This window comes from Nicotiana sylvestris, chromosome 9 (assembly GCF_000393655.2).
Source record: "Nicotiana sylvestris chromosome 9, ASM39365v2, whole genome shotgun sequence".
NCBI classification, from domain to species: Eukaryota; Viridiplantae; Streptophyta; class Magnoliopsida; order Solanales; family Solanaceae; genus Nicotiana; species Nicotiana sylvestris.
Window position 1 is genome coordinate 185,226,773 of NC_091065.1, and position 15,266 is coordinate 185,242,038.

The following is a 15,266-nucleotide window of genomic DNA, read 5'->3' on the forward strand; positions in this document are numbered from 1 at the left end:
TCCGATTGATAGGTGAGATTTTGATCCGAGGTTCAGAATGGAATTCCGAGAGTTGTTGTAGCTTCGTTAGGTGATTTGGGATATGTGTGCAAAATTTCAAGTCATTCGGACGTGTTTTGGTTGGGTTTTTGATCGAATGCGTGTTTTGGAAGTTTTAGAAGAACTTAGGCTTGAATTCGATGTAATTTGATGGTTTTGGCGTTGTTTGAGGCGTTTTGATGATTGGAACAAGTTTGTATGATGTTTTAGGAGGTGTTGGTATTTTTGGTTCAGGTCTCGGGGGACTCGGGCTGATTTCGGATGGCTAACGGGAATTTTTGAAGTTGGAAAATGCTGCAGAAATGCAGCAGTCAGTGCAGAGCAATTTTGCTCTATGCGATCGCATAGCAAGGGCTGCGATCGCATAGAAGGATTTTTGGGGGCTGTTTGGTTGTGCTATGCGATTGCATAGCAGGTGTTGCTATCGCACGGTGTTGCGATCGCACGGTATTGTTGGATGGTGCATTGCGATCGTAAAGGTCCAATTGCGATCGCATAGGGTAATTTTGAGGCCTGAAAATTTTGTTCTATGCGATCGCAGGAGCTCTAATGCGATCACATAGGGTTAGCTACAGTGCCCGGACATAATGTTAAAAAACAGTTCATCCGCGAACCCAAACCCATTTTCCACCATTTTTGAGTTGAGAGCTACTTGGGAGCATTTGAAGCGGGTTTCAACTGGGATTGATTGGAGGTATGTTTTATGATTTAAAAATATGATTATATTGTAGAATCATCCTTGAAATCCTTGAGAATTTAGCCAAATTGTAAGAAATTAGGGCTTGACTTTTGAATTCTAAATTCGAGATTTGAGGGGCTATTTGTGGTCCGATTTGAGAGATTTTTATATGGTTAGACTCGTGAGAGTACGAGGGTTCTGGAAATATAAATTTTACCGAATTCCGAGATGTGGGCCCGAGGGGCATTTTGGTCATTTTACATAATTTTGCGTATTAGCTTAGAATTTAATTGTAGAATCAATTACTTGAATTATTATTTACAATATGCAATTTAATTGAATAGATGAGCCATTTGGAGTCGGATACTCGTGACAAAAGCGTGGTTTCTGGTTGACTTGCACTTGTTCGAGGTAAGTGGCTTGTCTAACCTTGTGTGGGGGACTTTGTCCCTTAGGATTTGATATTTAGTAATTGAATGCCTTGTACGTGAGGTGACGAGTGCGTACTTGAGCTAATTGTTGAAAATCCATTTTTTTATTTGAAGTATTTAAATTGAGTTTTCTTGCTTACTTGTTTTACTCTAATTGCAAATTAGCCTGTGTTAGTTTGAAGAGCATGTTTAGTTGACTTACTTGCCTATTTGCTTAACTGCCATATTTGTAATCTAGGAAGCATGTTAGGCTAGAATTTTACTAGTATTCGTTATGAGTTTGGAATTTATTTGATATTTTGAGCTGTTATTGTTTGTTTTAAATTTGGGACTACGGGATGGCATCCCGGGAGATCCCCTGCACGTTTTATGTTCTGGATTGGGAGTGCGGGATACTAAGAGATCCTTGGCTAATTATCGAGGATACCAAGAGATCCTCGGGATACCAAGAGATCCCCGAATTATTATTGAGGTTACCAAGAGATCCCCGAATCATTATTGAGGATACCAAGAGATCCCCGAATTATTATGAATGATACCAAGAGATCCTCGGGATACCAAGAGATCCCCGATTATCATGTATGTTGTGAGCAGTATTTACCTTGTATTTTTTTGTCACTGCTTTCTATTACTGCATTCCTTATTTATCCTGTTTCGATTCTCGTTGTAGACTTTATCTATACTGTTCCCTTTATCTTATCATTTATTATATTTATCTCAGTAGGGCCCTGACCTTCCTCGTCACTACCCAACCGAGGTTAGGCTTGACACTTACTAAATACCGATGTGGTGTACTCATGCCTCTTCTGCGCATGTTTTTCATGTGCAGCTCCAGGTATGCACTATCCTCGCGGCGGAGACATCTAGCAGAGACTTTGAGGTATATATGCCACGTCCGCAGACCATGAGTCTCTATCTTATTCCAGCCTTAGTATATGATTTTCCCTTCTTTCGGTTGTGTAGACATTCTGGAGTTAGAGCAGTATATTTCATTTCTATTAGCCTGTGTTTCCTGTGAGTTTCCGGGTTTTGGGTGTTGTTTTGGTTTTTGTAATATGAGTTGTATTATGCCAAGTGGCATTTATACACAGTTTTCTCTTGACAGTAAGATTTTCAGTTGCTTGCTTCCGCAAGTTAGTTTATTTTCCGCAAGTTAGTTTGTTTTCCGCAAGTTGTATAAATTCCGCACTTTTAGGCTTATCTAGTCGTAGGAATTAGGTGCCATCACGACATGTTCACGGAGGGCGAACTGGGGTCGTGACATCCTCCTTTTATTTCTTCTTTTCTTTTTTTAACCTACGAAAATCACCTTTTGTTATGATGTTAATTGAAGAAGTCGTATTTCACTTATTCTCTTCTTCTTTCTCCTTTTTTGGTCATAAACAGTTTCATTTTTTCTCCCACAAAAATACTTCATTAATATTTACAGTTTCATCCAGCTTAAAATGCACTTACAAAGGGAAAAAATAGCGAACGACATTTCGCTAAGGGCTTTCGTGCTTTTAATATAGTATAGTATATAAATTACGTCCTATAAGATGGTATTCAAGTCTCACTATATGAGATCAGGAAAGCATGTGAAAGGTGAACTATTAATCTTATTCTTTATGTTGATATTCACTGCTTCATATGCATATATAAAATATTTGATGTGCCTACAAAATTGTTAGAAGAAAAATAAATAAGAAAAACATCTTAATTATTTATTTGCGGAGAGCTTTGCTTTAATAAGTGAAGGACAATGATTCGTTATCAATTTAGATACATCACAATAAAATAAAAGTAACTACTAATAATATCAACTTGTAAAACAAATTGAACTAAATTATAAAACTAAAGGAGAAATACTAACTTCTTGGGAAGAATAACGTGGATTTTACAAACTGCTTTCTTTTACTTTTTTTTTTTTTAAAAAAAATTCTTTAAGTTTTTTTTGTACGGTAGTATTCTATTTCTTTCGTGATAAACATTGATCATGTAATCTGACCACATGAATACTGCTTCCTGGATTTAGTCCTATTCCAGTATAAAGGTAACAACGTATATTGAGTTAAACATGAAGAAGTTATACATCAATGGCTCAATGTGATTGACAAATTTTTCGAAATTAAATTCAACATATTATATTATGATGTTTGTGCAAATAAATCAAAAAATATGGCAGATGCCAGACAATCTTCATTATTTTATCTTTCTGTTTTCCCTAATTTCCAAGATAACTTAGTTGTATCCTATAAGAGGAAGAAAAAACGAACTTCAAATTAGCGACTTGAAAAGCTGGTCTCACAATCATTCTTTTGGGTGCTGTCCACAATTTAGTAGCAAACACAGATAATAGTAATTATATAGAAAAAAATTTAACCTGTTTCAATTTAAGGAAAAATCACAAAATCAAACAACGTTCAAAGAACAAATCACACAAAGCAGGTTACAGACAAAATAAAAAAACACTTGAAGCAATGAACTTACGTTGACGGTAAATGTATGACCACAATAGATAAAAGAGATTCAAAAGTGCAAAGAAGATACAAATTAAATAGAAAAGAAAAATACCGATGGATTTTAAGCAAAAAAAAAAAGATCCTAGAGGTGAATAAATTCATCTACTGAGTGCTTGATGTATGACTTGAAATTTTAATATCCTCTAAACAATCATATTTGAGTTCCACCACGTGTTTATATATTTGAGATAAAAACTCGTAGAATTACTTGGATGTGGGTTGTTTCAGAATTTTCTTAGAATCCTTTTGAATCTTGGCATTAAAGAGTCTGTGTTAGTTAAAAATCTTTTTCTATTTTCAGTATATTTCATACTAATATAGCTATCTATTTTTATAAATTACCGGGCAAAAAGGTAGAATGCACTAAGTAGCAAGGAATTAATCACTGGTATGCGAATCATTAATTATGGTATCAATTTAATAAGGTATCGGATTGTAACCGAAGACTAAACCAATTGATAGTTTACTTGGTTAATTTGCTAAATATAAATGGCAAGTAAATAAGTACCCAATAAACTTAAACTTTAATACCAAAAATTCGAGGACTTCTTTCATACTTTAACTAACAAAAAAAAAAAAATAAACATATTTTTAGTTGATTAGTTTACTTGGTTAACATGCTAAATATAAATGGCAAGTAAATAAGTGCCATATAAACTTAAACTTCAAATACCAAAAATTCGAGAGCTTCTTTCATTACTTTAACTAACAAAAAAAATAAATAAACATAATTTTAGTTGATTCTAAGGCCTTAAAAATTATGAAAATAATTAAATGACTATTTTGTCTAATGTAAACTCTATTTTAAAGGGTAAAAAAGGCGAACAATATTTCGCTAAGCATTTTCGTGCTTTTAATATAATATAGATATGGGTATTAAGAAAGTGAGGTGGCAACTCTCTCAAGCCAAGAAAAACATTTATCTTTTTTCTCATTTTTTTGAATTTTTCAACACTTTTTCTATTTCCTAATTATTTTATTGTAAGAAGTAGTTAAAATCTAATAATTACTCCAACGTTTCACAAAATAAAAGCACACATTCTTCAACTAGAATGTGTTATTATTATGGTTGATAAAAAAAAATTTATCAATAAATATACATATTTTTCATTGATTTTAGGTTCAACAAGCTTGGTGTCCTTCTTATGAATCTCAAAAAAGATCCACGAATTATTATTGAGGTTACCAAGAGATTCCCGAATCATTATTGAGGATACCAAGAGATCCTCGGGATACCAGGAGATCCACGAATTATTATGGAGGATACCAAGAGATCCTCAAGATACCAAGAGATCCCCGAATTATTATGAAGGATACCAAGAGATCCTCGGGATACCAAGAGATCCCCGATTATCATGCATGTTGTGAGCAACATTTACCTTGTATTGTTTTGTCTCTGCTTCCAATTACTGCATTCCTTATTTACCCTGTTTCGATTCTCGTTGTAGACTTTATCTATACTGTTCCCTTTATCTTATCATTTATTATATTTATCTCAGTAGGGCCCTGACTTTCCTCGTCACTACCCAACCGAGGTTAGGCTTGGCACTTACTAAGTACCGATGTGGTGTACTCATGCCTCTTCTGCGCATGTTTTTCATGTGCAGCTCCAGGTACGCACTATCCTCGCGGCGGAGACATCTAGCAGAGACTTTGAGGTATATCTGCCACGTTCGCAGACCAGAAGTCTCTATCATATTCCAGCCTTAGTATATGATTTTCCCTTCTTTCGGTTGTGTAGACATTCTGGAGTTAGAGCAGTATATTTCATTTCTATTAGCCTGTGTTTCCTGTGAGTTTCCGGGTTTTGGATGTTGTTTTGGTTTTTGTAATATGAGTGATATTATGCCAAGTGGCATTTATACACAGTTTTCTCTTGACAGTAAGATTTTCAGTTGCTTGCTTCCGCAAGTTAGTTTATTTTCCGCAAGTTAGTTTGTTTTCCGCAAGTTGTATAAATTCCGCACTTTTAGGCTTATCTAGTCGTAGGAATTAGGTGCCATCACGACATGTTCATGGAGGGCGAACTGGGGTCGTGACATCCTCCTTTTATTTCTTCTTTTCTTTTTTTAACCTACGAAAATCACCTTTTGTTATGGATGTTAATTGAAGAAGTCGTATTTCACTTATTCTCTTCTTCTTTCTCCTTTTTTTGGTCATAAACAATTTCATTTTTTCTCCCACAAGAAAACTTCATTAATATTTACAGTTTTATCCAGCTTAAAATGCACTTACAAAGGGAAAAAATAGCGAACGACATTTCGCTAAGGGCTTTCGTGCTTTTAATAAAGTATAGTATATAAATTACGTCCTATAAGATGGTATTCAAGTCTCACTATATGAGATCAGGAAAGCATGTGAAAGGTGAACCATTAATCTTATTCTTTATGTTGATATTCACTGCTTCATATGCATATATAAAACATTTGATGTGCCTACAAAATTGTTAGAAGAAAAAGAAATAAGAAAAACATCTTAATTATTTATTTGCGGAGAGCTTTGCTTTAATAAGTGAAGGACAATGATTCATTATCAATTTAGATACATCACAATAAAATAAAAGTAACTACTAATAATATCAACTTGTAAAACAAATTGAACTAAATTATAAAACTAAAGGAGAAATACTAACTTCTTGGGAAGAATAACGTGGATTTTACAAACTGCTTTCTTTTACTTTTTTTTTTTTAAAAAAAATCTTTAAGTTTTTTTTTTGTACGGTAGTATTCTATTTCTTTCGTGATAAACATTGATCATGTAATCTGACCACATGAATATTGCTTCCTGGATTTAGTCCTATTTCAGTATAAAGGTAACAACGTATATTGAGTTAAACATGAAGAAGTTATACATCAATGGCTCAATGTGATTGACAAATTTTTCGAAATTAAATTCAACATATTATATTATGATGTTTGTGCAAATAAATCAAAAAATATGGCAGATGCCAGACAATCTTCATTATTTTATCTTTCTGTTCTCCCTAATTTCCAAGATAACTTAGTTGTATCCTATAAGAGGAAGAAAAAACGAACTTCAAATTAGCGACTTGAAAAGCTGGTCTCACAATCATTCTTTTGGGTGCTGTCCACAATTTAGTAGCAAACACAGATAATAGTAATTATATAGAAAAAAATTTAACCTGTTTCAATTTAAGGAAAAATCACAAAATCAAACAACGTTCAAAGAACAAATCACACAAAGCAGGTTACAGACAAAATAAAAAAACACTTGAAGCAATGAACTTACGTTGACGGTAAATGTATGACCACAATAGATAAAAGAGATTCAAAAGTGCAAAGAAGATACAAATTAAATAGAAAAGTAAAATACCGATGGATTTTAAGCAAAAAAAAAAAAGATCCTAGAGGTGAATAAATTCATCTACTGAGTGCTTGATGTATGACTTGAAATTTTAATATCCTCTAAACAATCATATTTGAGTTCCACCACGTGTTTATATATTTGAGATAAAAACTCATAGAATTACTTGGATGTGGGTTGTTTCAGAATTTTCTTAGAATCCTTTTGAATCTTGGCATTAAAGAGTCTGTGTTAGTTTAAAATCTTTTTCTATTTTCAGTATATTTCATACTAATATAGGCTACCTATTTTTGTAAATTACCGGGCAAAAAGGTAGAATGCACTAAGTAACAAGGAATTAATCACTGGTATGCGAATCATTAATTATGGTATCAATTCAATAAGGTATCGGATTGTAACCGAAGACTAAACCAATTGATAGTTTACTTGGTTAATATGCTAAATATAAATGGCAAGTAAATAAGTGCCCAATAAACTTAAACTTCAAATACCAAAAATTCGAGGACTTCTTTCATACTTTAACTAACAAAAAAAATAAAAAAACATATTTTTAGTTGATTAGTTTACTTGGTTAACATGCTAAATATAAATGGCAAGTAAATAAGTGCCATATAAACTTAAACTTCAAATACCAAAAATTCGAGAACTTCTTTGATTACTTTAACTAACAAAATAAATAAATAAACATAATTTTAGTTGATTCTAAGGCCTTAAAAATTATGAAAATAATTAAATGACTATTTTGTCTAATGTAAACTCTATTTTAAAGGGTAAAAAAAGCGAACGACATTTCGCTAAGGATTTTCGTGCTTTTAATATAATATAAATATGGGTATTAAGAAAGTGAGGTGGCAACTCTCTCAAGCCAAGAAAAACATTTATCTTTTTTCTCTTTTTTTGAATTTTTCAACACTTTTTCTATTTCCTAATTATTTTATTGTAAGAAGTAGTTAAAATCTAATAATTACTCCAACGTTTCACAAAATAAAAGCACACATTCTTCAACTGATTCAATTCATATTTATTACCACAACGTTTCATATCTAAAACGAATGACTAAACAAATTCTACAATCAATTTGAAAACTAAAGCTTTCCATCATCATTTAATAAGGGAATTGAAAGGGTTCTTCCTCATTAAACATAAAACAATAGTACATCGCTATATATAGAGACTCATCTTTACCTTAGTTTTGTATCTGTTAGTGGATTTCATGACTTTCTATTTTCAGCTCCACTGTTATTATTATATATACGTGTTTTGCTTAATGCCTAAAAAATCTCATTTATAAGAATCCTTATTCGGTGAAGTTTTTACCTTTGCAGAGTAGGTAACGGTGGGACAAACAATGGAGCAATATCACTGCATCGTGTGGACAAGCTACAAACAATGGAGTTTTCTTCTTCGATTTTTTTGTTCGCATTTCAAATTTCAGAAAAAAAAATACAAAAAGAGATGTACAAAGATTTAAGTTTTCTTCTCTGATTTTCGGTTATTACTCCTCTGATTTTGGAGTTAAGTTTCTTTCATAGACATAGATATATAAAACAAAAAAGTTATTTTAGTTTCTGCCATGTTGTTCTTCATTCATGGATCTTGCTTTAGCTTGGTTGGTGTTTCGCGGGATTCAACGTGATTGTTCGAGGACGAAGTTTATGGTTCCGAGTTTAGTTAGTCACTTTTTTCGTTGCTTGAATTTTGGAGTCAAAATATGTGTAGTTGCTGATTCTTCAATTGCCATTAAGGAAAGTTTTGGCTTAACATGTCTATTTCTATCACTCCCTTTCTATTTAAGGATAAGCCGAGTTTGGGGTATAAATTGTTTAGTTAGATAATTGATTTCTTTACGAATCCATTCATTTAAAATTAAGTAAAGCTTTCTTGATGATTCTATGGATTTGTTGTAGAGTTTCCCTTTAAGAGAATATCTTGATAATGAATTAGTTGGAAAGACTTTCTTCACTAAAACAGTATGTTGTTGGATTTTGCTTTTGATTAGAGCCGTATTGGGTGCTTCTGGTTTGGTACTGAAATAGCATTTTGTTAGCTAGTTCAAGGAGGTGAATTTCTGTGGATTAACTGCTGGTTCTAATTCCTAACAGTTCAATGATAGTTGACGCTGCTCTGTAGCTATGAACATTAATATAATATATTTGTAGTAGGTTCTAGTTTAAATATGTATTTTCTGTTTGCTAAATCCAAATGCTAGTGTAGTAACCTGTGAGCAACTTAGCTGAGTCAAGTATTTCCTTACTTTCCCTGCTAGATTTCTTCCACCTCTAAATTTGGAGTTGTGCAATCTTTTTGAGCTTATCATGCTTTAGTCTCTTTATTCACTGTACTTATGTGTTCTTAAATGTCTTCATATGCCCCTACCTAAGGATTTTATGTCCTCTATGCTGGTAGTTTTAATAGCAAAATATGAACTTGTAAAAATTGATTGTGGAATTGGTATTCTTTTACTGTTTTAGTGATTTCTCTGTTTGAAGATATTGATTATTTTTTTCACAACGTAGTGTCTCAAGTATTCTGGATTTTCTTCTTAGAATTACATGTTTGTCAAATATACATAGGCTTCCTTTTTATGATTTGGGTTAACGAAAAATATTCTCAATTATCAAGAGTACTAATGTCTGCAAAATATTGTGTGATGAACTGAGAGTTCTTCTAGAGGTAATTTAGTGTGTTAAGTGTATTGCTCGTTGAAGTTTCTTTAAGTTTGTACTTAAGACCAAGTTTTTGGTTATTTTGATCCGGTATGTGTGTGCACTTAAGAACTTGTTATTTCTCTGTATGAATAAATGTCTCCCTCCCACATTTCATCAGGTCCTTGATTTATCTAACTTCTAATCTCACCATTGCATATGCGTGGTCATTAAGTGGCGATAAGCAGGATTATCAATAAACATAAGTCATAAAAAATAGAAAGCTACTATCCATGATCAAAGTTAAACTGGTCCTTCTTAGTTCTGATTCTGAAGTTTGTGTGTAGATCTTGATCATTCTTCAATATGGATTTGGCTTGCCTTGGCAATGAAATAACCTCAGTGAAGAATATCTCTTGTTTCTAGAGCATCTGCTACACAATTGTCTTCCCTATAGCAAATTTTTTTATGAAATCTGCCTCTGGTAAGCAATTGAGTGATCTGCTCTCTGAGTGGCCACAAAACCTTGGTGTCACCTTTAATAAAATTCACTAAAATCATATAGTCTGTCTCTATTATCACAGTCATCATCCGCTTCACCGTTGGTGACACACCATTGTAATCCTTTTAGCATAGCTGGTTAAATTTTTATTTTTCATCTCTTTTGATACTCACAGGTAGGACAAATTTGACAGCGATAATATAAATGATCAACGAGATCATGTCTTGAAACATATGAGAAAATTATGGAACAATTGGAGAAGATTGTTGTACAAGGATATTAAGTCTAAGCTATTTCGTGATGCTCTAAAAGATGTGCCAAATGGGTTAGACAAGAGTAATTGGGAATGACTTGTCAAGGAGCAATTTTTAATTGAAAAAATTAAGGTATGATATCGTAGCTATTTATTAACATCTTGTAATATTAAGTGGTTGACCATAATTTTTCAATGTATTCTCAATTTAGGAATAAAGTTCAAGAAACTCGGTCAATAGGTCTAAGTTGAGTATGCCTCATCGTATGGGTAGGAAGCCAATTAGAGAGATCATTTATGAATTGGTGAGTAATCCACTAGATGTGGCAACTATCTTTTTTGAGATTCATAAGGACACCAAGCTTGTTGAACCTAAAACCAATGAAAAATATGTATATCTATTGATAAATTTTATTTTACATCATTTGTGTACTTTGTTGCAGTACCTTGGATTGGAGTATCAAATGAAATTTGACCTTGCAACCATGTCTTTCCTGTCAAAATCAGTTGGATTGGTATTGCCTATTTGTCTCTCACTTATTACTTCTTTTTTTCCTTGTGTTCTTGTCTTTGCATCTGCTCTTATATATTTCTCATACTCTAACTCGGAAGGCCAAACGTTCTAAATGTTTAGATATGTGAATATAAAAGATATGGTTTGTTACCTTGAGCAAGGCATGGATGTAGTATTTTTTTTAGTTTTGTGTGTTGTATGAAACTGGATATTCAAGTCTTGCTTCAACCTCCTGGTAACTTCTTGAGTGCTTGTTGTTTTGCTGGTGCCAATTCCCCTTTCACTGTTCTCTTTTGTTTCTAAGCTAGGTAAAGTATGACATGTATATAATTCATCAAACCGTATGAATCATGTCTAATACAAGTAATAAATAAAACCAAAATGCTTGAAAGTGTCCTCATGATTTTCTAGTTCTTGAATAAGTAGCGGAGTATTGTGCTGTTTACCAATATATAAAAAAATAGATGTGAACTATTGCAGGATCTGATAAAGCATAAGAAAATGATTGCGTACCTTTATCTACATAGGGTCTAAGAACTCTGTATGTAGAGCCGTTATGGTTGTGCATACAAGTAATAAATGAACTCTGGATGTATAGGGTCTGGGAACTCTGAATTTGAAAAATCATTCAACATTCTAACCGTTTTCCCTTATTTGGTTTATACATACCATGACTTTTCTGCATCTCTTCCCTAAATACAGGTTTCAGTGGCATGTATCGAAATATGAAAAATGTATTGCTTCTGAACTTGGTGCGTAGTTTCAATACCAAGACTTGTGTTGAAACATCTGGACTCTTCTATGTTTTATTTTGTCCTTATTGCTGTAGGAGGTCCATAGTTCCCTATCACAACTAGAATTTTATTTTTCTTTGTGAGCCAATGGTCTATCGGAAACAGCCTCTCAATCTCTATGAGGCAGGGGTAAGGTCTGCGTACACACTATCCTCCCCAGATCCTATTTATGAGATCAAACTGGGTTTTTTTTTTTTTTTGTTGTTGTTGTTGTTGTTGTTGTTGTTGCAGCATTTAGTTAAATTATCTTTCATTTTATAGGTTAAAATCCAAAAAGTGGTGGAATCCGAAACATCTCTTACAAATATTGAGATTGTAGACAAGTGCTTTGGACCTCAATGCAAGAGTCATGTAGTTGGATTTGGTGCTGGGATAACCGCTAAGGAGTTGAAAGGTGGTAACTCCTCGAAAACTGCATTATTAGAGATGTCGAATGCGACTGAAAAAGAAAAGGAATCACTAAAAGGACGCTTGGAAGGGCTAGAGAGTAAATATGATGTGTTAGAGAGTAAAAACGCACAGCTTGCAAGTGTTGTATTTGATCAGACTTCATCACCATCTTCAAGTGAGCAATAGATTGAAGCATTTAACAGGTTAGTAGATTGAAATCCTATTGTATTATGTGATAAAATTATTGCAATGTTCATGTGAAATTTTTTTGTAATGTTATTAAGGTTTATGAATAAACAAATTTATAATCATTGAAACAAGTGAATTTAAGTAAGTCACATACAATTACATAACTTTTCCCTTAAACTTCCCATAACAATCTATTTCCCATTTAGTACTTTCTTTTTTTATCCTTTGTTTAGTGGTAAACTCATGTTATAAAAATCTTAGAGCCGCGTCCGCCTCTGGTCTAGGTGCATGCTATCTTAACCACGCATGCACTACAATTTTAAAAAAAATGTTAGTTTCAGCCAGCTTTATTACATGACTTTGATATAGTTCTAGCACTATATACCGCTGCGTAAACGGTATAAAACTTGCCATGTTTTCATGTCCAAAGACTCTGTGCCTTGTTTGTGGTCCTATGAAAAGGTAAGGACCAACATACGTTGGGAGATGAAGTGGTACAGTTCTAGTCAAGTTCCAATTGCACAAAAATTAACCAGAACGGAAACTCTTGGAGTTCCAATCACACTTGTCAATATCGTACTTTAGTCATAACTTTAGTATCATCCTTTTGACGGAAAAGTTTTAGTGTCCATATTTTTTCAAGTGGAGGATTCCTTTACGTTAGTTGCTCACATTCTGTAAAGTGTGGTTCTAAGAATTGAAATAAAAAAAGAATAGAATCATCACTAAAGTAATTTAGGAAACTACTAAGTAGCAAAAGGAACAACATAATTGTACCTCGTACACTATCTTGAAGAAGTATAGATTAGTCATCTGGTTACTACCTTCTGCAATAAAACATAAAAACAATTTTATATATAATAGAAATTCATCAATTCAGCACCATTGGCATATGGAAAAGATCATTCCACTAATAGAGATGGAGTTACATACAACTGTAGAAAGTTTTTCACAAATGATATTCCCTTCTCAGCCAGCCGTTTAGGTGGACACACATCTTGTGCAATCTTTTCCTAAATATCATATTTCATTATTCCAAGAAGGATGGATAATGCTTTTTATAAGCTAAACAAAGAGGAACAACATTACAAATATTAGTCTGCAGTGTTGCATTATATCTTAGGTCTTTTATAGTGAAACAAATAATTAGATTATAGCGTGCATTTCACAGAATCAATATAGAGTAGGTGTTGTGAGTAAATGATAACATAAACTATCTAATTGATGCAAAGATAGTCCTATAATTTGATTAAGTACCTTTTACATCGATTGGTGCATCAGTACGTTTTCTGTGGTAAATGGATTTCAGGGTTTTGTAGTGATAAGAGCAAATTGAACACTCAAATAATGTCAATCTAATCAGACCTCAAGTAGTTATCAGAATGTCATCTTATGAAATATACTACAACCCGCAAATTGTTATTTATCTCAAGAACATATTGACTATGTTAATATGTCTCAAGTGCAGTATTTTTTCTCAAGAACATATTTACTATGTTAATATGTCTCAAGTGCAGTATTTTTTCTCAAGAACATATTGACTGATCTTTCTTCTTTAGTTGTTTTGATCAGAATGTCTTATGTGTCATTCGTGCACATTACCTTAATGTATTGTTGTTACTATTGTTTGCTACTTGTTGCCTTATCTTCACTGTGCCTTGAACCGAGGGTCTATTGGAAACAACTTCCCTATCTTTATAAGGTAGGGGTAAGGTCTGTGTACAGATATCCTCCCCGACCCCATTTATGAGATTACATTGGGTTTGTCGTTGTTGTTGTTGTTGTTTGTAACTCATTTTTTGTATCTCAATCGCCTGCCCCCATGATATGTAGAATTGCAAGAAGCTTGATACAAGATTTACATCCCAAAAAGTGTCGTTGTGCAGGTTTTAATGTATAGGATTTAGTGATGTAAAACTATATGTCATTAGTCAGTTTGCTGATCATTGTACACAAATAGAGGAAATTTAATGCGTTGTTTTTCTGCTACAATACTGTCCCCACTGTTATGTCATCTAATCTTTGTATTATTTCAATTTCTTCTTTATGGCCATCAATGAAGCCTTTAATGGAATTATTAAATTGTCATACATTTGTTATGTTAACATATCTGATTTTTCTTTATTAACTGGCATACATTTGCTCTTTCTTCTTTAATTATTTATTCTTTATTACTAAACTAGCATACATTTGTTATGTTAACAGATCAAATATTTGAAGTCCGAAGAACTTATCCTTGAAGAAAATGTCAGCAAGTTGCAGTACAAGAAGTTTATATTTTGTTAGGGGTGGTTTAAAGACACTGTTACATATGCTGCAATTTTATGTTTTTCTTTTAGAAATTATAAAAAATGATGTCATACGATATAGATTGATTTCTGCTAAATATGATATTTTAGTTCTTTGTATTAACAAAGATATCAAGTATTTGATTTATTTTCTAGTGTTGTTGGGTGTGTATGAAAGCATATAAATAATTATTTCAACTTATCTAATTTAAATTTTCGTTATACATCTAACGAAGGGAATATCAGTCGCTAAAAGCACTTCTAATGATTGAATTAGTTGTCATTAAAGACTTTTAACGACTGTATAATAAATTAGCGAAAGGAAAATCCTGCCGTTAAAAAGGATGTCTAACGACTGGAAATTATGTTGTCGCTAAAGGATCTTTAACGACCGAATTGTAATCCGGTCGTTAACTTTTAACGTCGAAGCTTTTAACGACCAGTGACGACCGAATCTTTTTTGGTCGTTAACAACTTATAACGACCGAATTTGGGTTTTTAAAGACCAAATTTCCCCTCGCTAAAGGCATATATACTCTACATAAAAATATTTCTTTAATGTCTATTTATGTAGACTAATTCTAAGAAACAATCATACTCCATCGCAATTTTATAGCAAATGAAGACCAATAATTCACATTTTCTATCAAGGTATGGTTAATTAAACTCTAAGACTATTCTTTTTTTTTTCTTCTTTAATTTTGGGTCACGTACATA

At 32.8% G+C, this 15,266-nt stretch overlaps 1 protein-coding gene across 5 annotated transcripts; it reads left to right on the forward strand.

Moving 5' to 3' along the window:
- The first annotated feature begins 8,046 nt into the window (after nucleotides 1-8,046).
- LOC104223179 (uncharacterized) lies at nucleotides 8,047-14,697 on the forward strand. 5 transcript variants are annotated; one of them, XM_070156373.1, is made up of 6 exons: nucleotides 8,047-8,127; nucleotides 8,300-10,507; nucleotides 10,587-10,679; nucleotides 10,818-10,889; nucleotides 11,944-12,275; nucleotides 14,467-14,697. In XM_070156373.1, exons 3-5 carry the CDS (start codon nucleotides 10,629-10,631, stop codon nucleotides 12,256-12,258), a joined length of 438 nt encoding a protein of 145 aa, XP_070012474.1. In that variant the 5' UTR covers nucleotides 8,047-8,127; nucleotides 8,300-10,507; nucleotides 10,587-10,628; the 3' UTR covers nucleotides 12,259-12,275; nucleotides 14,467-14,697. The 5 variants fall into 5 exon arrangements, 4 of the variants coding, with proteins under 4 accessions (XP_070012474.1, XP_070012473.1, XP_070012472.1 ...); XM_070156372.1 differs by lacking the exon at nucleotides 8,047-8,127 and adding an exon at nucleotides 8,129-8,174; XM_070156371.1 differs by lacking the exon at nucleotides 8,047-8,127 and having other exon boundaries at nucleotides 8,186-10,103; nucleotides 10,297-10,507.
- Nucleotides 14,698-15,266: the final 569 nt, after the last annotated feature.

What these genes read in the sequence shown, in the direction of transcription:
- LOC104223179 (XM_070156373.1), top strand. Translation starts at nt 10,629, where the DNA reads ATGCCTCATCGTATGGGTAGGAAGCCAATTAGAGAGATCATTTATGAA. An exon ending in GAGAGATCATTTATGAATTG is followed by an intron (nt 10,680 to 10,817) that starts GTGAGTAATCCA and finishes ACTTTGTTGCAG; the next exon opens with TACCTTGGATTGGAGTATCA. An exon ending in TGTCAAAATCAGTTGGATTG is followed by an intron (nt 10,890 to 11,943) that starts GTATTGCCTATT and finishes TTCATTTTATAG; the next exon opens with GTTAAAATCCAAAAAGTGGT.